The sequence below is a fragment of the Drosophila biarmipes genome, chromosome 3R (genome assembly GCF_025231255.1).
Source record: "Drosophila biarmipes strain raj3 chromosome 3R, RU_DBia_V1.1, whole genome shotgun sequence".
Lineage (NCBI taxonomy): Eukaryota > Metazoa > Arthropoda > Insecta > Diptera > Drosophilidae > Drosophila > Drosophila biarmipes.
This window is the reverse complement of record NC_066616.1, coordinates 6,619,326-6,639,423: the sequence shown is the minus strand read 5'-3', so window position 1 is coordinate 6,639,423 and position 20,098 is coordinate 6,619,326. Positions and strand designations below refer to the sequence as shown.

Sequence of the window (20,098 nt, the reverse complement as noted above, 5' to 3'; positions counted from 1 at the left end):
CACTGCAGAATGTAACTTAATACATGACTAGGAAAATTCACTATATTACATATTACATAAAAAATATGAAGTAATACTTTAAAAATAATTGTTCCTCCTAAAACACTTTAACAAAGTTTCGGGTATTCCTGTGAATCATGGTCCGAAATAATTCCTGTTAAGTCTTTATCGCAGTAAACATTTTGAGAAATCGCGTGTTTTTCTTATCAACCTATTGTTTCAAGTAAACTACAGAAAATAAGATTGCAATTTAAGAAGCCAAGTAATGACGCACTTCCTTCAACCATCAACTCCTACGCACTCAAATATTTTTTTTGAAGCCCCGATAGATTTCAACCCGATTACAGCTTCCTAGAAGTTCCCGACAATAAAAGATGACTCACTCTGAAATGGGTTCCACGCTTCCTTATCAAAGCATGAGTGGGCCATATAGATTACCGCCGCATGACACCCCCATCAGCCAAAAGAACCAATCGAAAAATATCGTCGAATCAGCGAAATCACAACTTGTTACCCAGTGCGAATACGGTTACTGCTATCTCTGGGTTTCCACTTGTTGGGACAGTGATAAAGTGGGTACTTTGCGGCAGGACAAAGTCGAGGCGTTTTGTGCCGTGTAATGGCAGTGAGTCAGGCCCGTGGAAGGCGCCCAGGCCAAATACCGCAGCATAGCACTACCGAATCACTTGATAAGGGCTCCCGGTATCGTAGCGCCCGCGTCTGCCGAGAAACGCTTTTATGTTTCGCATGCGTCGAAAGCTTTTCGACACGCTTAGAACTTTTTGTGCTTTGCGGCCAGTTGACGAGCTGCCTCCACGCCAAGCGGACGCGAAACGGCCCCAAATGCCACACTAAAACAGCACAGTGCCATCCATTGCCCACAAAAGCCACAAACTATATACGAGACAGACATCGGGCAACAATAGTGAGCGAACCGACTTGCAATCCTCAGTTCCGCGACTCGGGCCAAAGTTATGTGATTTAGCGTTAATTGCGGAATTTTTCGCATCCTGCGTTCTATTTTCACGCGTGGTCTTCGACGCGTGTGCGTGTGCCCGTGCGCAGGACATAAAAGCTCCGATTTTGTTGATATACGCAGTCCTTGCAAGGCCATCGAACAGCTGGCAGTTCCTCAACTCGCGTCAGGCCCACAACCCAAACAATATTTATAATATTTATAATTTTTAAACGACCAGAGAGCTAATTCTGGCTGCTTTTAAACGCGGCTGCTAATTTGTTATTGAACTCCAGCCGAAAAGACCAAGCAGAGAGATAACAACATGTCTTCCATGGCTGCAATCGATCAGATCAAAATTGGTCTCAAGTAAGTTGGCACTGTAATGCATTTGATTAGGCCGAGTTAAGCAACAAAGTCCCCTGCAATTAATCAGCGAGCGCCTCTTATAAGTGGGTTCCCTACTTGGTTAGGCAATACGGTTTTATTTATAAAGCCTTTTAAAACATTTAATTCGCCCGCCAAGAGTCGAATGAAAATAGTTCCAATTATACCAGGCACATGACATCAGCGCATTGTGTCATCCCGACTGAAGCAAACTATTTAATTATACTGCACACCTCCGAAACCCACGGGCTGTATGAAAGCCTTGTGTAAATCGCAACTGACACACTTATGATTTATGCCGCGATCTACAGAAAAACAGCCCAGAGTCAGCTGAAAGTTCTGAATAAGTCTGACCGACAGAGATATTTCGCATACCAACCCGAACTTTCCTTGGAACGACCAAAAATGTTTTACGTCAATCTCTGTGAGAGACTATTTATGCTCGGTAAACACTGTTTTTTATGTGTTTTTTGTATTACGAATTTTACGAAGCTGGGAGCAATGAAATTGCTTCGCTTTTGCAGAGCAGCTGTTCACATTGTCCTACCCCAGGGATTGCCTATCCTTGAGGAAAACACGCATACATACTTAATTATGTACGAGGGACAACAAAAAACAGGTCGCAGGTGTGCAGTGATGGAGGAGCTACTGGTTTCTTACATAGGAAAAGCACTAATTGTTACCGAAATTTCCCTTAAAAATAATAATATAAAAAGTCAGTTTATATTTACTAAGGAAAGGCAGGCACTGCATGCATTTAATAAAATAAAAAATATAAATTCTCAATTCGTTTTCAATTGTTTTATAGGTTTGTTGTACAATGCATTCCATGTTTAATACATTTTAACATACGCCTGCAGATATGTCTTAAGGTACTATATCGTAGCTACTGTCTATCAAGCAGGTGGTTACTTACGGCTCCCTTCGGCCTGAACTCCTGCCTTACTTCTATTGATTCTTTGAAATTGTAGTTTGTCTCTATTATGAGCAATCATAGATACCCACAAACACTCCGGGGCTGGCTACATGGCAGCCGTCATTATTTGAGTCGATTGTGAGGTTGGGGTCTTTGGCTCTCTCTTTTGTCTGTGGGCCTTTTGCCGACACTTAAACTGCGCAGATAATTAGGTAGCAAACTAGAATTCCTCCTCAAGCCCGCTCCCAGATGTCTGCGGGATGTATGTAAATTATAGAGTTGTGTAAGCCGTAGTAAGCCCATCAGAGGCTGACTCACATTTTGGGCTGGTGTGCAAAAACTGTTTGGCATTTTGCAGAGAATGGGAATGGTGCTGAATGAGATCAGCTCGGTTCGGTGGCTAACTGGTTTCATTTCGGCCCCTTCATTTGATGATTTCATTGAATTTCAAAGAAAGATGAATTGTAGCGAATGGGATGTCGGGCCTGATGTGGATTCTAATTTCTCCCTGATATTGCTAGTCCATTATTCAAATAACTTGCACTCTTTATTTTGGTAGGCGATACCTTGCTTGTCGTTTGTTTTTTATTCCATATAAAATAGCATTTATTTAACTGTGCTATTTTAAAAAAATTTGCCATGGATATGCCTCGTATATTGTTGCAGTATAATGACGTCATGTCGCAAACAATTTTTTATATGTTTTAACTTTGCATTCATTTGCATATTTAAATCGTTGTTTTTGGTCGAAATAAATTCACACAGCACTCTTTCAACCAATTCGGCACACATAAATTGTCAATTCGGATACATTGTATTTTCGACTTGCATTCAATAAATGGCTCGCCTTTAAGTATTTTAAATTGAAATTTGGTCAATTTCAATTTGTTATTTATTGCCTGAAATCAATTTTAGTCATTGGTTTGATCAATTCACACAGCAAACTCATCGCAAGCCCGCCAATTAACCTTCAATTACAGACAATCTTCGCTGGGAAGTCTCATTGCGTCTTTGGGCACGTGCAAAAATGTCTTTCTGAGGTATAAAAATATCTCTTGGTAGTTCTCCGGGTTCACATCTCGTTTTCGCGAGATTGATCTCGTTTAAAGCGGTTTGGCGCTTGTTTCCCATCATAATATTAGTAAAATAATAAGGGAAATCAATAAACAAATATTTATGATTTATAATTTGTAAGGATCTTTGGATTCTTACCCAGTAGCCTTTCGAAATTACATCTCTGAGGCATTTCGGTCAGTCTCGTTTCAAAATTTGTTTTCCTAAATTGTTTACTTAGATCCTGGGTCTCTGCAACACACAATCCATAGGGCTTTTTTCTTCTAATCTTATCTATCTGTTATACAGTGCATTCCGTTAAAAATTTCATTTAAAAAGTAGTCGAAAGAAAACCAACACATAAACGCAATCGAAATGCTTTTGGCCCGCTTAACCCATGTGCTGCCAGGGCGATCGCTGCGCTTTTTGGGCCAGAAAGGAGCACCCCGTCTTTGGAGCTCCACCCAGTCCCCGATCACGAGTAGTTCCAGGAGGATGCCCACCTTGGCACAGGGAAAATCCGGGATGCCCAAGAGGGATATGCAGGAACTTGCAATGAGAAAGTACTCCAGGGAGTCGAGGGATCGCGACCGCTCCCACTTGGAGAGTCGTACCAGGGGACCCTCTCTCAAGGATCGCATGATGGGGCCTCCCAGTGAGAATGCCTACTCCATGGGCAAAGGAGCTGCAGCCGGAGCGGCCCTGATGGGCCTCGTGGGTCTGTGCTACTACGGTTTGGGTCTTTCGAACCAGCCCAGTATCTACGATCACTCGGTGGTCTGGCCCCAGTATGTGAGGGATCGCATCCATGCCACCTACGCCTATTTTGGAGCCTCCTGCGGCGTAACAGCTGCTTCGTCCGTTGCCGTATTCCAGTCGGACGCCTTGATGTCCCTCATGATGCGTTCGGGGTGGATTGCCTCATTGGTTACCCTGGGGCTGGTGATGCTCAGCGGGGCCGTTGCCCAGGGCATCGACTACCAGCCAGGATTCGGAGCCAAGCAGCTGGCCTGGCTCGTCCACTGTGCCGTCCTGGGGGCGGTCCTGGCGCCCATGTGCCTGCTGGGTGGACCCATTCTGACCAAGGCCCTTGTCTACACCGGCGGCATCGTGGGGGCCCTGTCCACGGTGGCCGCCTGTGCCCCGAGCGAAAAGTTCCTAAACATGGGCGGGCCCCTGGCCATCGGACTTGGCGTGGTCTTTGCCTCCTCACTGGCCTCCATGTGGCTGCCGCCCACCACTGCGGTCGGCGCGGGTCTGGCCAGCATGTCCCTGTACGGCGGACTGATCCTGTTCAGCGGGTTCCTTCTCTACGACACCCAGCGGATCGTAAAGTCAGCGGAGCTGCATCCTCAGTACAGTAGCTCCCTGTATGATCCGATTAATCATGCCCTGGCCATATACATGGATGCCCTGAACATCTTTATCCGCATCGCAATTATTTTGGCGGGTGACCAAAAGCGAAAGTAATGAAAAATAATTAACTCACAATCAGAAAATGATACCAGCGGGCTGAAGGGTACCCAAATATCGTACGCATACATTAAATAGTAACTTCTTTGGATTGACAATTTGTGAGCTGATTAAACTTAAGATTTCAGAAAATTTAAGTGGACGGAACGGCGGACTTTCCTAGAGTGTTAAATTTGAACTAAAATAGAAATTCTCAACTAAGCTTTCCTTAAACAGCTGTATTCACTTCGTAAGACCCAATGAATTGTCTTGGTCAGCTGCTTTTTCCATCTCAAGAAACTTATTGTTTTAAGATTTCTGCGTTCTTTTGTTCCCATTGCTTTATTTCTGACATTGCGCATACGTCGCGTTGAACCGCGGCATAAAAATTGGTCTGTCAGTCTCTGAAATTCTGTCGCTGGCCGTTCGTGCTCGCCTTCTATCTACCGCCCACACACACCAACACTCTTGCCGACTTGTCAATTTCATTTAATTTTGCCGCATTTTCTTTTTCTCTATTATTTTTTTCCCCAAAAGCTTTTGTGCGGCGAAAACAGTCTTTTTAAATGAATAAAGAATGAAAAAATTGCCGCGACAAGAGAAAGCATTCTGATAAATGTGTGCGGTGCTATGTATTATAAGGATTGTTCAATGAATGAGTTCATATTTAAGCGCAATTTTTCATTAAATTAAGCACGCAAATCGGTTTAGGTTGCTCATTAAACATATTTACTCCATTAGGGTTAATAAAGTACGCTTTTGGCGATTTAATTATAATAAAATCGAGTTAAATTTGTGTTGAGTTGTGGTCACATAACCTACTGAAGTCTATTTACTGAAATTTTGATGGTTTTCATTAAGTTGTAGAGACAAACATTATTATTATAATGCTGTTTACTTTTAATTGGCAACCCGCACATCCTTCGAAAGGCTCCTTGACCCATAGCTTGTCCTGCCCACCCCCAAAGCTCAATCCTGTAGGCTTCTGGCCTTCTTTCCACCCAATTCATTCATGCCACCGAAGCTTTCACTCGAGCTTTTGCAGCCCTGCCAAGGTCATCGAAAGTCCCATTTAAAGTGGCTAGAAATAGAAGCCAACTTTTTATGGCCACTCAGATACGGAAATTAAATTCTGGCTGTTAATGTATCCACTTTTATGTGGGCACTAATCATAACGTTCGTGAGTTGTCATCTCTTTCAAGAAACTAACATGACCATGACTGTCGTCTGCCAGTCAGTTGGTCAGACAATATTTGATGTTGCCTTAGATTGTGAGGTCTCGCATTTCCATCTATCGCGTGCCGGATTTGCCTGCGTCTAGCTGATAACGAGCAACCGGGAAGATTACGGAGTTTGTATGGGAAAATAATTGAATCATATGTGACATAAGTCGGGCTTATCGCTCACCAGAGTGCATAGAAGCACAACAGATCAGAGCCGTGTTAAAAATATTCCAAGTGCTCCATAGATAAGGTGATCTAAATTTCAGGTTTGCAAGTCCTCAGTGCTCCACTTGTTTTAATAAAATTAGGTGCTACCAAATGTCTGAAGTACCTATGTTTATTTAAAGAGCAGTATTTATTTACTATTCCTGTATTGTAAGATTTACTAAGGTACTTTAACGCAATTTAAATTAAAATAATTTTATTTTAATTTTTGAGTATTACGGGAATTCTTTTTATTTATGTACTTTTTACCCTTTGATGCGTCTTAATAAAGTTCGGATTGCGTATAATTTTTTTGAAGAGCCGAATATTTGCTCTGCAAACTGTGGAATTTCTTTGCAGCTTTTTTTGGGTCTGCTGTCGTCACTTGTTGCTAATACGCAGCTGAATATTTCCCATGTTAGTATAAGCACAATTTTCTTGTTTATTTTGCTTCAAATTTATCGCTGCAGTGGCCAAAAATAACACATAAATCAGTTGTGACACCCAAGATCGTTTAGCAGATTTGTTCTTAACGGAAGCAACGGAACAGAAAAACAAAATCAAATTTTAAGCACCACTAAATGATTTAACATCCAATTTTACTATCTGCATTCTTTGTACTTTGCTTGTTTTCCCCAATAAAAATAAAATGAACCATGGACAAAGATAAATATCTGGGCTCCTTGAGCTTTAAGCATTTTAAAAAGTGCCTAGTGGTCAGTCCGCCCCGTTTGGGTGCGTTTGAGGTCCTCAAACAGAGAAATGACCTTGGCTCACGCAAACCCGGCATTAGGACACCGTTTTTATGGCCAGGCAGACCCGTCATAAACATTATTTGTATTGGCTTTCCCTATTTTTGATAGGTGCCAAGCATTAGCTAAAGCGCTCCACCGCCATAACAATTTCCATGGCTAAGTTCAAGGCCGTATTTGAGAGAGTCGCAGCCAAATTGCTCCGGATGTAGTATTCACATCATGCGTTGGGGTTTTGGCTTCCATCTCGCTCGAAAAATGGGCAACGGCTCGTTCCGGCTATTAATAAACATACATTTTGATATATTTTCGCCGCCTCGGGGTTTCTTCAGCTGCTCATGACATTTGCAAGCAACGGCAACGCGAACAAAGCAAAGAGTGGGACGTATCTCTTAGATATAGCCAGGTTTTTGCTTTATCTCTTCTGCTTATGACAAACAGGGACTTACGTAGGCATTAATTAAAAGTTAAGGCACGTTTCTTTCGCCGGGTGAGCTCACAAACTATTCTGCCTCACATCATTCAATCGAAAATTGGAAATAACGACAGAAATGCTTTTGTTTTGTATACATGACTTCAGCATTAAGGCAACCGATAAACAAAAGCCGTCTCATGGTGATCTAAAATTGGGCGTCCATACGGGAAGAAATATTCATATTTTCGCACTTATGAAATTATTATTTGGGACCTAGCTCTAGGTTTGTTTGAACGCCTTATCAGGCAACCTTGATGTCTTTATTTAGACAATTAAAAATTGCACCTCGAGTAGTCAGATGATATTGGTTGCTGAAAAGCACCTCATTCTATTTGAAAATACAACGTCTGTAAACAATTGCCAAAAGGTGGAATGCCGAGCCAAAAAGGTTTAATACACTTTCGAATTTCAATGGCCTCTGCCTTGAATTCCTGCAATCATAACGAATTTTTCGCGTATTTTCTATCTTTTTAATCATGGCACCGTAGGAATTATGGGTTAATTGTTCCCAGAAATAGAACTGCTTCAATTTTAAGTACAAAGTGTGCAGAATATATAAACATATAACCCAATGACGAGTGTTTGCTAGCAGTCTAGTTTACTCTTGAATTTCAATGGCCTCTACCCTTGAATTCCTCTACTCAAGTTGAATGACTTACACAATTCGAAATAGTACCCGAAATTTTGTTTGGCTAGCGTTTGTTTATCTTTTGATACCAGGGCGCGTCAGATTTTGTTTGAACGCTACTCAGAATAAATAAGCCAAAAACAAAAAATCAAAGGCAGAAAGAATAACAAAATATAGAAAACTGATTTAATATGAATCGCGGAGAGTCGCGGGCCTGATAAATGGCGCACACCTGGCCCGCCAGCCACGGGCTGATAAAAAATTAACCTTATCAGCAGAACACCAAACGGAAAAGACGCTTCCATCAATATCAGCAGAGCTGACGTCGTTTATTGTCCCTGATTAATGGCCCAAATTCCCCTTCTCGCTGATTAGGCTTAGATATATTGGTGGAATTGGGAAGTTGGGAAATATCTTGTGAAGTCCCCAGGCTCACCCTGCCTCTTTCCCTTGCAGAATGGTGGATTTTAAGGTCCAACAACGTCGCTACAGGACCAGCGAAAAGACTGTCGTTAGCACCACCTACGGACCCATCAAGGGCGTGAAGAGGAAGTCCATCTACGGCCAGTCGTACTTCAGCTTCGAGAGGATCCCCTTCGCCAAGCCGCCGGTGGGCGAGCTGCGCTACAAGGCCCCCCAGCCCCCGGAGGTCTGGACGGAGGTCAAGAGCTGCACCTCCCAGGGACCCAAGCCCCTCCAAAAGCACTTCGTGTTCGAAATGACAGATGGCTCCGAGGACTGCCTCTACCTCAATGTCTACACCAAAAATGTGAGTTTGAATAATACCCCATCTATAAAAAACTAACAAAAGGATGAAATCAAGAGCTTACATAAAATTATTTTTATTAAGATAGACGTAGATTGTATTTTAATAACCACGTATTTGATTGTCCCGTAGTTATATCCCACCAAACCAATGCCTGTGATGGTCTGGATCTACGGAGGTGGTTTTCAGTTCGGCGAGGCCTCGCGGGAGTGCTACAGTCCAGATTACTTGCTGCGTGAAGATGTGGTGGTTATTTCCATCAACTATAGATTAGGACCGCTAGGTAAGAAAGATTTTAAGCTTAAGCCCTTAAAAATATACCTCTATTTTATTGAAACACTCTAGGATTTCTCTGCCTCGACGATCCCGAGCTCGATGTCCCCGGCAATGCTGGTCTCAAGGATCAAGTGTTGGCCCTCCGTTGGGTCAAGGCCAACTGTTCCCGTTTCGGGGGAGACTCCGCAAATATTACTATTTTCGGTGACAGTGCGGGAAGTGCTTCGGTCCACTACATGATGATCACAGAGCAGACGCGCGGCCTTTTCCACAAGGCCATCTGCATGTCGGGAAACACGCTTTCCCCCTGGGCAGTGACTCCCCAGAGAAATTGGCCCTATCGACTGGCCGTTCAGGCGGGCTATACGGGTGAAAATAACACCCGCGATGTCTGGGAGTTTCTGTACAACGCCAAGGGATCCGACATCATCAAGGCCAACGGAGAACTGTGCATCGACGAGGAGAAGAAGGAGCGAATCGGCTTCTCATTTGGGCCCGTGATAGAACCCTATGTAACCAGCCACTGTGTGGTGCCCACCAAGCCCATCGAAATGATGCGCACCGCCTGGAGCAACAACATCCCACTGATCCTCGGAGGCGTCTCCAACGAAGGACTACTGTTGTACACCGAGACCAAGACGAATCCCAAGTGTCTAAATGAGTTGGACGACTGCCGGTTCGTGGTGCCCATCGAGTTGAACATGGACAGGGAGAGTGCCCTGTGCCGGGAGTACGGCGATCAGCTGAAACAGTGCTACTACGGCGATAAGACGCCGAGTCTGGACACCCTGCACGAATATCTTCAGGTAATACTTTAAATGCTCTTATAATATTGTAATAATTTAAGCAAGAACCAATAATCTTCAATAATATTTTGTGCTTTGAGGAATTAGGTTTTAGTTACTAACTAATGTGCAATATAGAATGAATCACAATATTACAAATTGAAAAAAAAACCAAGAAGGGGTTTGAAATGATTTAAGTAAGTCTTGATTAGTGGTATGTGTCAACTATACATGCAAGTACCGACAGCAACATATGTGCAACTATTTTTTTTTAAATTTGTTAAAGTGATAAGCTCTCATAAAATGTACATTTTTAATTCCTAAAATAGCTTAAGTAAAGCTTAAAGTCCTAAAACGGCTTAAGTAAACTTGAGTAACAGCGTGAATCAACTACAATGCAAGTACCGACATGAAAATAACTCCTATTATGGAATTAAAATATTTTAAAAGTGATAAGCCTCGATAAAAAGTACATTTTTGTTTGCTGAAATAATCTTAAATTCAAAATTAAAAAAAAAAACAAGATTGTTCCCAAAAGGTTCAGGTAAATCATATGAGTCAATTATTAATGCCACTGCCACAAGAAAAATAATTAAAATTCTAGATACTTTTAAAGTTATAAGCTCCGATAAGCAGAAATAAACAGATTACATTAGGAACAAGCAAGATGATTTTTGAAATCGCTAAAGTAAAGTTTGAGTAACTGTAACAGCAAAGTTATAAGCTCCGACTAAATATAAACATTTAATTCGATCTATGTCAAAATTTAACAATATTAATGTATGTTATAAGTTACGTTTACTTCTACAGAATTAAAAACGTTCTTATGTATCGAGGTTTTCCAGCTGCTGTTCTTTGTGAGATGTTTTTAAAGTTTGAGCACCAGAATTATTAATACCTTAAAACGCGACTTTTTATTTGGAGATAACTTCTAAAGCTGAACTTGATTTCTCTGTCTTCAGATGGTCTCCCACGAGTACTTCTGGTTCCCCATCTACCGCACAGTATTGTCCCGCCTGCAGTACGCCCGCAGTGCGCCGACGTACCTGTACCGCTTCGACTTCGACTCGAAGCACTTCAACCACCTGCGCATCCTGAGCTGCGGCAAGAAGGTGCGCGGCACCTGCCACGGCGACGACCTGTCCTACTTGTTCTACAACTCGCTGGCGAGGAAGCTGAAGAACCACACGCGGGAGTACAAGTGCATCGAGCGCCTGGTGGGACTGTGGACGCACTTCGCGGCCTGCGGAAATCCCAACTTCGATCCAGAGCAGGAGGACCTATGGCAACCCGTCGATCTGGAGTCCGTCGAGAAACACCAGCTGAAGTGCCTTAACATATCCGACGAGCTGAAGGTGATCGATGTGCCCGACCTTAAGAAGTTGATGGTCTGGGAGAGCTTCTTCCGACGCGACGAATTGCTGTAGGGATTGGCAGAAATCCATCTAGACTAGATCTTTAGCTTTACTTGTGCAGGGGTGGGTCACATTCGGAGACCAAGAATAATGGGCTTGAATATTTGAATATTTTAAGAAACACAGGAAATACTTCTTTCATTCTAAGATATTTTCTACAAGCGAATCTTAGTTTTTTCTGCAATGAAAAGACCATATCCCCGATAAAAGACCACCGTTTTATGTTAAAAAGTGGTAAATTTGACCACGTAGTGTTCAATATTTTTGAAACCCATTTAAAGCGAGCCCACCCTAACCATTAAGATTCTGAAAGCTTTACGTTTAAGCCTCTGTTCGAAACAATGCAAAGCGTAGCTTTAGTCCCGAAATCAAGAGAGTTTACTGCTGTTAAGTTTGTTAACGAGAAGAATTATACGTGCGTTAAAGTTGATCCGTTTCTGTCTATATCTTGTCGGATCGAATCTGTAGTTTAAGCAGGCTGTTTGTATATAGTTATGACTCATAACCCATAAGTTTGAGCCAAGTCGCAACTGAAGTACCTTCTTTGAGAAACTACCAAACCAACTAAACCAAACTAAACAAGACAGCCTAGGAATCTGAGCATGAACTTATATTTAACGTTCCTTTAAGACTCGCTGATAACTTTAAAAGGCCAACTAATATCAACTGTATTTTATACAACTAAAGTTCGAGATTGTTTTAAGACCTCAGCACAAACTTAAGTTAAGAGTTCCATTCTTTTCTTCCATTACCCAACGCACGCACATTTACAACAAGGAAATTTCCATTTGTGTTTCGATAAGTCTAAATCTTAGCGAGACAACTAGTTAACCATAACAAATTTCTTTATATTATTAGCCTAAGTCTTTTTAGATATTTACCCTTTTGTATGCATAGGTTGTTTTTGGTAAAATGTTATATTTGAACAAACAGACAACCTGTCCAAGTTTTACATCGTTTATAGAATATGAAAGGAAGAAACAAAAACTATTTATATGAAGTCGTTTATGAATGTCCACAAGAAGATTACGATTTAAGTCAGCCGGCTAAACTAGTTTGCCTAAGAATTCTCTATGTATCCGAGTTGGAAATACAAATTTATTGTCGAAAAGCTTCAAAGCCTTGTGATGCAAAGTAATCTATGAAATTTAACGATGAATAAATCCATATTTTATAAAAAATAATTCCTTTGTCTTTTAAAACAAAGAAGTAAACTATTTGAAAAGTGCTTTGAAATAGTGTTCACAAAATTAAAATGAGAAAGTACTTGGTGTTTTTGACAAACCTGAGACACTATAGCCACATTCCGAATACAAGTAAGGCGCTGGCCTGTACCAACTGGGATCTTATACAGCAGTAAGTGTTATAGCCGAGCCCTAACGAAATCAGCAAACTCAACATGTGGCTGCATTTTCCTATCACGTTCATAAAACTTCCACCGGAATAATAAGTCGGCGTCACAAATTTTAGTCTGGCCCTCATGTGAGTTATCAGACTGACGAAATGGCCACAAATTATCGCATATGCGTTGATGCGAAAATTTACCCAATACAAACCGCGAGATCATATACAGCGTGACTAATTCCCTGCTAATTGGAGCCTTTATTCTTCGCGTTTGGTTCGTTGCGGTGATTAGCTCTTATAATTGTATAATTTTTTTTCTAAGTGAATGTCAAGCAATGTAATCAAAATTTGTTTGATCTGGTCGAGTTAACGCCGCCGATTGTGCCTTCAGCTGTGAATCAGCTGCCAAGTGCTAATAGTTAGTGTAATCCATGTCGGCTAGCAGACATGGTTCTCCTATTTCTGATCGTGCATCTACTTATCAGTTATATTTGGGACTCGCAGCTCGTCAGTCGAAATGGATGCAATACTGAAAGTTATCTTTTTGATCAGGTGGGTTCAACGGTTAAATTAGTTCTTTCACAATACTAAACAAATGGTTTTCAGCCTTTATATAATTGCCGTAAGTCTACGCTACGCATTGTGTGACGATGTCCCATCTGCCGAAGCCGGCATGGTGGTAACCGAAAGTGAAGAGCACTATACGGCATCGGACGACTTTGACTTTTAAGGGATAAATAAATATGTTATCTTTCGGCACCGTGGACAGTTTTTTATTGACAAATGCCAGTGGCTTTATTTGGTTCGAAAAAGTCAAGTTCACTGTCACATGAACGGTTTAAGCAAAGCTACATTGGTGTTCACACAGCGGAAAACAGTGAACTTTATTCGCATTTTATTATTTTGGTAGAATGCTTTTGGTTCTGTCCAACTTTCGTTATATCGGAGATTTATAAGCGGTATGATTTTGCTGTCATACCTTCTTATCATTGTCGGGGTATTTGCAGTAAAGTATTTCTTTATCAGTCCGTTGAATTCTTTAAAAGTTCTATGTTGGGTGCCCATCTTTAAAACGATCTACATGCTTCAAAATATATTGTATTAATTTCTAAAGTATACATTTTGTAATAAGGTTTTTAAACTTATGCTTAGGGCTGGGATAACTGACTGTGATGGTGCTTCTTCGGACGTACAAAATCCCTTTTTTTTAGAAAAGCTTAAATAATAGTTGGGAATTGGGAATTAGCTAAGTTCGTCTTCAAGGTGATCTTGGGGCGTTGGTTTATGGGTTGAATATGGAATTTAGGAACTTGATCATTATTACTTTGGGTTAGTATCACGACATTCAGCATTTTGTTTGGACACAAAGAGCTTTTCAGATAAAAGCTTTATCTTAGCGGGTCGGCATTGCCAGTAGTAAGAAATATTAATTTATTCGATGAAATCAACTACAAGATACCCAGTGCTTCGTTTGCTAAGGTAGAGTAGCACTTTCAAACGAACTAAATTTATTTTAAGTATAGGTATATGACTTATACTTACAAGGTATATAATAGTGCTTTATGAATAGAGTCATTGAGTTCTGTAAAGAATATTTTAAGTCAAGATTTTTCTTATGATGTATGTACCTATTGCGGTCGGAAACTCTTCTTTGCCATTGCTTCACGAATTTCAGAGATGATAGTAACCTGTCTATAAGGCCGAAACATAACAGTAAAGAAAAATCGGAAAGTGAACCATACAGCACAACCGGTCTTCGGAGAGCAGAGAGCTAGTGGGCCAACAGCTGATTCAGGTGAGAACCGTTTCCGCGGTCGATCCCATTGGGAGGCAGAGAGTTTGGCGAGTGCGATTACATACTATCGTCGTGGTAAGACCCCGATCGCCCCACGTCGGTCAGTCGGTGCCGCACGCTCTTGGAGAGCGCTTTATTCGTTCCGTTCAGCGATTAGCCATCGAGTTTTCCTAGCCGGTGGTGCTAACGTGGATAGCCCCGAGTTTATTGTGACACTTTCCCCGAATCGGCGCTCTTTATCGAAGCGTGTACAATCACAAATAACCAGTGTGACTGGGGTGTTCGTGAAAAAGAGTGCGCGGAAAAGCATACGAAATGGCCGCCCGCTTTATGGATATGCTGAAGCTGACCTTTAAGTGAGTTTCCCAGTCTCAGTTTATCGCGAAGCGTTAAACGGTTTTCTGTGTTTTGAGGTCTCGCGTCTTGGTTTTGCAATAGCTTCTGGCTTGCATGAATACCAATGCCCACACGTGCACTTGGGAAAGTTTTAAAATTAGATTTTTACTTTATGGCTTATTGTCGGTAACAGCATTTTTACTTAACAAGTTTTGTTTTTTAATAAACTTTAAATTTTAATTTCTACTTAGTTTTAAACTCAGGTATTTTTGTTTTGGCATCATGAATAGATATCGGGTTGTTTTTGCAAAAACATATCATAAATACATTATAATTTGGCAAAATTAATTTGTAGTTCTAGTTTTTGTATAAAGGGGGTCATTTGTTTTTAAACAAAAGATTTTTCCAAAAATCCGTTGTTATTAATTATTTAAATTAAATTAAAGTTAAATTACCATGTAGATAAAAGTAATGGAAATGTGGATAATTGATATGAAAGTTTTCGAATACTTCTCATGTCACGTTCTATTTAATTATATATAAACAAGATACTTTATGATAATTTACGTTTAAAATAGGAATTTACAAAAATATAAAAAAAATGTATTGTTTATATAACATCGCTTATAAAACGTTTCAATATTTTAAATTCCTATTCCGATTTAATATCTCTGCATATTTCTTAGTGTATTTTGTCCCTACACACATCAATTTATGTGTCTTGCGCTGGTGAAATTGTTGCGCAAACTTCGCTGGATTTTTTGTTTTTTGGTTGTATGTTGCTTGTTTTGTGTTGATTTGCATAAACTTAATGATGCTGCCTCTTCTCTGGCTCATTTCTGTCCGTTTTGTTTTCCTCGCCTTCAGTTTCCCCTTTTGTTTTTCGCCCGTGATTCAGCGATGCTCCCACAGTTGCGGCATTCGTTAGCCTTTTATGTTATTTTGGTTTGTGTTTACTATTTTTTGCACGTTTTCGCAGGTTTATTAGCAGTTTTGCGGGTAGTTAGTATTTTTAACATAAATTATTGCACAGCACACACGATTGTGTTAATGGCGTGTATCTATATTTATTTATCACTATTTGTTTATGTGGCTTTGCAATTGAGGAAATCAAAGAAGTAGGTTAGGTCAGTTAGGAGTGATTCAGGCTGGCCCGCTCATACACATAAACACTGAATTAAATTAAAATATAAAAACACCATTTCTTTGAAGTATTTACCGCACTGTTCTTCAGTTAAATTTTCTACGACTCATAACTCTGATTTTAATTTAGGTTTAATGGAAGGTAGTTATATCTCTTTAATCGTTTATTTTTGCACTCGTGAACAGCTTTATTATTCCCTGCTAGTAAAATCCGTATAATAATGGACGCGTTCTCTTATTATACAGCACGGAGACAAGTTAATTGTTTGTTTGTCTATACACACACATGACGAATTGTACTGATAAGTTCGCCGGGTACAGGGTTCATTTCACTTCAGGTGTTAGGTTTACCATAATTTCTGCTCTATGGGCATGACACTACAGCTTTTAGATCAACTTTTCGTAGCTGGGCATTAGGGAGCTGGATATGTTATTTTCTGAATAAATACATAAATATTTATAGATGTTTCACTGACTGTTTTAAACCTTGTTGGTTTTGTTAGTCATGCCATTCGCTTACATTTTGTTGCTAACCCATTGACTTTTAAATACTTGAAAAGCAATACCTCAACTTCGTCGCACATTTGTGCACTGTATTGACTGACTGTGCTGATAAGATTGATTTTAGGTTTGTTGAATAAAAACTTTGGCGATTTGAATGAGTTTCCCACATAAAAGAGTGTTAAGCTTTAGGTTAAGTGAGCGAATTAGTCTTAATTTATTACCTTCATTTGTTTCGCTCGGCTGCGTCTGCTACTGGGTATTTCGGGGCTTAGGCCTCATAAAACAAAATACACTGTCAAGAAATATTTTAGTAACAAAATCGGTTCGTTTGAAGTGTTGAAAAACGTTAGATATCGGGTGGTGGCTTTCACAGACCCACAGCAGTCACGTACTATCCAATCTGCTGTACAATCTGATCTCGCCTTTCTCTCGATTCCAGAGGTAATTACCGATTTGTATGCACTCGTGTGCAATGATGTTGGATCAAACTATGTCAGTGCATTTGCAGAATGCCAGTTGAATATACGACTTGCGCCCCAATCGAAGGTGCGCAGTGTGAACAAATAAAAATAGGCCATTAAATGCATAAACCGCCGCACGCCCACCCACAAATTAGCCATAAAAATTGGAAACAAAAAATCTCAGGCGTAAACAAAGGAGAGTTATAGAAAATAGAGAACTGGTCGTGCATGCAAAACGTAAAGCGTTGAGGTTGGTCAAAAGCCGTTGACGATTCGCAAGACTTTCAAAGCCACTGAGACCTTCAACGATACTGAAAGTGGTTTGCCGGCAATCTGCTGTAGGTGCTCGCCGTCGAGGGTTTACTGTGGTCATGTCCCCAATGCGTGACTCCGCTGACCGGATTAGATTTGCAGACATTATTATATAAATACTTTGAAGAGCAGCTGAGCATTACTGGCCCAGTGGCTGTTATGACATTTCCAAGAAGTTTGCAAGCCACTCAGCGGTTTTACGATCCCATATCTCATAAAAGAGAATTCTTTCCATGACCGCGAAAGCAAAAACCTACTTTCAACTTGGCAAAATTGAGTAACTTGACGCAAAACTTATATTAAACGTAAATAATAAAATAAAAAAATCATATTTGCGTATAACTGGTTTGCACTTTAAAGGTTTTCATTATTTTTTTTAAGATTAAGTAAAATTGTTTGGAAATGTTATAGCTAGATATCACGTTGTGTGTCAATGGTGATTAAAAAAAGTATAACCCATCGAGTATCAGGGGAAATCAAATGTTAAAAAATATTTTTCATATATAAACAGATGTGAAGTTATACCTCTACCTAATGTAAATTTATATATATTAATACATTATTTTTTTGCAGGGTGCTCAGTTTTAAGTATGAGCAGCGCAAGTTGGCCACATCCATATATTCTGTGATAAAGACGAAGTTGGGACCTGTGCGCGGAGTAAAAAGAAACACCATCTGGGGAGAAAGCTACTTCAGTTTTGAGAAGATACCCTTCGCAAAGCCCCCGTTGGGAGAACTTCGTTTCAAGGCCCCGGAACCAGTGGAACCATGGGATCGGGAACTGGACTGCACTTCGGCAGCGGAGAAGCCCCTGCAAACACACCCGTTTTTCCGAAAGTTCGCAGGCTCAGAGGATTGCCTCTACTTAAACGTTTACGCTAAAGATGTAAGCTATTCAGAAATTTCATTTTTAGTTATTGGTTTATATCATTACTCTTATTTTAGTTGCAGCCAAACAAGCTTCGTCCGGTGATGGTCTGGATTTATGGAGGAGGGTTTCAAGTTGGAGAGGCCTCTCGAGATATGTACAGTCCAGACTTTTTCATGTCGAAGGATGTTGTCGTAGTCACTGTGGCCTATCGACTGGGAGCCCTGGGCTTCCTGAGCTTGGATGACCCCGAGTTAAATGTGCCGGGAAACGCCGGTCTCAAGGATCAGATCTTGGCCCTCCGATGGGTGCAGCAAAATATAGAGGCTTTTGGCGGTGATCCCAATAACGTCACACTCTTTGGCGAAAGTGCCGGAGGAGCATCCACTCACTTCCTGACACTAAGTCCCCAAACCGAGGGCCTCATCCACAAAGCCATCGTTATGTCGGGCAGTGTTTTGTGCCCCTGGACTCAGCCACCGAAGAACAATTGGGCCTATCGCCTGGCGCAGAAGTTGGGGTACACTGGCGATAATAAGGACAAGGCCATCTTTGAGTTCCTGAAATCAGTGAGTGGCGGCGAGATTGTCAAGGCCTCTGGCACGGTCCTTAGCAAGGACGAGAAGCACCATCGAATTCTGTTTGCCTTCGGACCTGTTGTAGAGCCCTACACCACCGAGCACACTGTGGTTGATAAGTCACCGTATGATCTAATGAACAATAGCTGGAGCCACAGGGTGCCCATGATGTTCGGAGGCACCAGCTTCGAGGGGCTGCTTTTCTATCCAGGTGAGTGTGGTTTTCTCCGTTTTAAAGCACCGTATTTAAGTAAATACATTTTTGTAGAGGTTTCAAGGCGTCCAGCAACTCTGGATGAGGTGGGAAACTGCAAGAACATGCTGCCGAACGATCTGAGCCCCAATTTGGATCCCAAGCTGCGCGAAAACTACGGATTGCAGTTAAAGAAAGCGTACTTCGGCGACGAGCCCTGCAATCAGGCCAACATGATGAAATTCCTGGAACTGTGCTCATACCGCGAGTTCTGGCACCCTATCTATAGGGCGGCCTTGGCTCGAGTCCGCCAGTCGAGTGCTCCTACCTATCTGTACCGCTTCGATCACGACTCCAAGTTGTGCAATGCCATTAGGATTGTCCTTTGTGGCCATCAGATGCGAGGTGTTTGCCATGGCGACGACCTGTGCTACATATTCCATAGCATGTTGTCGCACCAATCCGCGCCAGATTCCCCGGAACACAAGGTAATCACCGGCATGATCGACGTTTGGACGAGTTTCGCCGCCAACAGTGATCCAAACTGCGAAAGTTTAAAGTCTCTTAAATTCGCCCCGCTCGAAAACGAAGCTGATTTCAAGTGCCTCAATATCGGGGAGCAGTTCGAAGTGAAGGCTCTTCCAGAGTTGCAGAAAATCAAGGCAGTTTGGAACAGTTTTTACGCCCCAAATCAACTGTAGATGCAGTGCGTCAAAAGTTGGGTTCTATAGCTTTAGCTGTCTCAATTCCACGGATTTGGATGATCTTAATTTGTGTAAATACTCTGTACATATGTTATGGTTATTTTAAGTTTGAGATATTAATTGTTTAATTTGATGTATGCTGTTCTAGGGTTACCATGACATAGGTTCGATCTTACAGGGTCTACTTTATATCTTAAATAAAGTTATTATTACATTTTTGATACAACGCATCACAGTTAAAACGAGTTTCCAGCAGATTTAGATACACTTTTAGAATACTATTAGTTCTATAGTTTTGTGCTTCTGTCTCTAAAATGAAAACTTATTTCATGAATTTTTCCTCGGAAATATTCTGTTCTGAGGAATAGCAGCTGTTCACTATAAGTTTGTTCGGCGTGCGTTCTCTTACTTTAGGTGTGTCTTTAAATATTTACACTTCCGTGTCGAAGATCCGATTAAAGCTTTATTACGGTGCCAGTGGGGGACAGCGCTTTACTAAACCTGCCGGGTTGTAAACGTTTATTTTTTCGTTCATCTATAAGGCTAACACCGGCAGGGCCATCAGCACAGGGG

General features: G+C 41.2%; 4 protein-coding genes across 5 annotated transcripts; all 4 read left to right on the top strand.

Annotated features, from left to right (window-relative positions):
• The first annotated feature begins 811 nt into the window (after positions 1–811).
• On the top strand, positions 812–12,471 carry LOC108027245 (esterase B1). Its single transcript, XM_017098597.3, has 5 exons — positions 812–1,324; positions 8,502–8,814; positions 8,944–9,094; positions 9,157–9,893; positions 10,835–12,471. The coding sequence occupies exons 1-5, from the start codon at positions 1,281–1,283 to the stop codon at positions 11,297–11,299; spliced, it is 1,710 nt and encodes a 569-aa protein (XP_016954086.1). The 5' UTR covers positions 812–1,280; the 3' UTR covers positions 11,300–12,471.
• Positions 3,481–4,921, top strand: LOC108027246 (growth hormone-inducible transmembrane protein). The gene has a single exon (XM_017098598.3). The coding sequence runs from the start codon at positions 3,687–3,689 to the stop codon at positions 4,779–4,781; it is 1,095 nt and encodes a 364-aa protein (XP_016954087.1). The 5' UTR covers positions 3,481–3,686; the 3' UTR covers positions 4,782–4,921.
• A 29-nt stretch (positions 12,472–12,500) lies between the features above and the next one.
• On the top strand, positions 12,501–13,390 carry LOC108027247 (uncharacterized). Its single transcript, XM_017098599.3, has 3 exons — positions 12,501–12,643; positions 12,954–13,183; positions 13,238–13,390. Exons 2-3 carry the CDS (start codon positions 13,149–13,151, stop codon positions 13,359–13,361), a joined length of 159 nt encoding a protein of 52 aa, XP_016954088.1. The 5' UTR covers positions 12,501–12,643; positions 12,954–13,148; the 3' UTR covers positions 13,362–13,390.
• On the top strand, positions 12,528–19,755 carry LOC108027244 (esterase B1). Of its 2 annotated transcripts, none has more exons than XM_017098594.3 (4): positions 12,528–12,643; positions 17,756–18,068; positions 18,128–18,839; positions 18,897–19,755. In XM_017098594.3, the coding sequence occupies exons 1-4, from the start codon at positions 12,543–12,545 to the stop codon at positions 19,520–19,522; spliced, it is 1,752 nt and encodes a 583-aa protein (XP_016954083.1). In that variant the 5' UTR covers positions 12,528–12,542; the 3' UTR covers positions 19,523–19,755. The 2 variants fall into 2 exon arrangements, with proteins under 2 accessions (XP_016954083.1, XP_016954084.1); XM_017098595.3 differs by lacking the exon at positions 12,528–12,643 and adding an exon at positions 14,524–14,782.
• Positions 19,756–20,098: the final 343 nt, after the last annotated feature.

Coding starts and splice junctions, on each gene's coding strand:
- LOC108027244 (XM_017098594.3), top strand. CDS start 12,543: ATGAGAAAGTACTTGGTGTTTTTGACAAACCTGAGACACTATAGCCAC. Junction 18,069..18,127: donor TAAACGTTTACGCTAAAGAT/GTAAGCTATTCA, acceptor CTCTTATTTTAG/TTGCAGCCAAACAAGCTTCG. Junction 18,840..18,896: donor GGGGCTGCTTTTCTATCCAG/GTGAGTGTGGTT, acceptor ACATTTTTGTAG/AGGTTTCAAGGCGTCCAGCA.
- LOC108027246 (XM_017098598.3), top strand. CDS start 3,687: ATGCTTTTGGCCCGCTTAACCCATGTGCTGCCAGGGCGATCGCTGCGC.
- LOC108027247 (XM_017098599.3), top strand. CDS start 13,149: ATGGATGCAATACTGAAAGTTATCTTTTTGATCAG. Junction 13,184..13,237: donor AAAGTTATCTTTTTGATCAG/GTGGGTTCAACG, acceptor AATGGTTTTCAG/CCTTTATATAATTGCCGTAA.
- LOC108027245 (XM_017098597.3), top strand. CDS start 1,281: ATGTCTTCCATGGCTGCAATCGATCAGATCAAAATTGGTCTCAA. Junction 9,095..9,156: donor CTATAGATTAGGACCGCTAG/GTAAGAAAGATT, acceptor GAAACACTCTAG/GATTTCTCTGCCTCGACGAT. Junction 9,894..10,834: donor CCCTGCACGAATATCTTCAG/GTAATACTTTAA, acceptor CTCTGTCTTCAG/ATGGTCTCCCACGAGTACTT.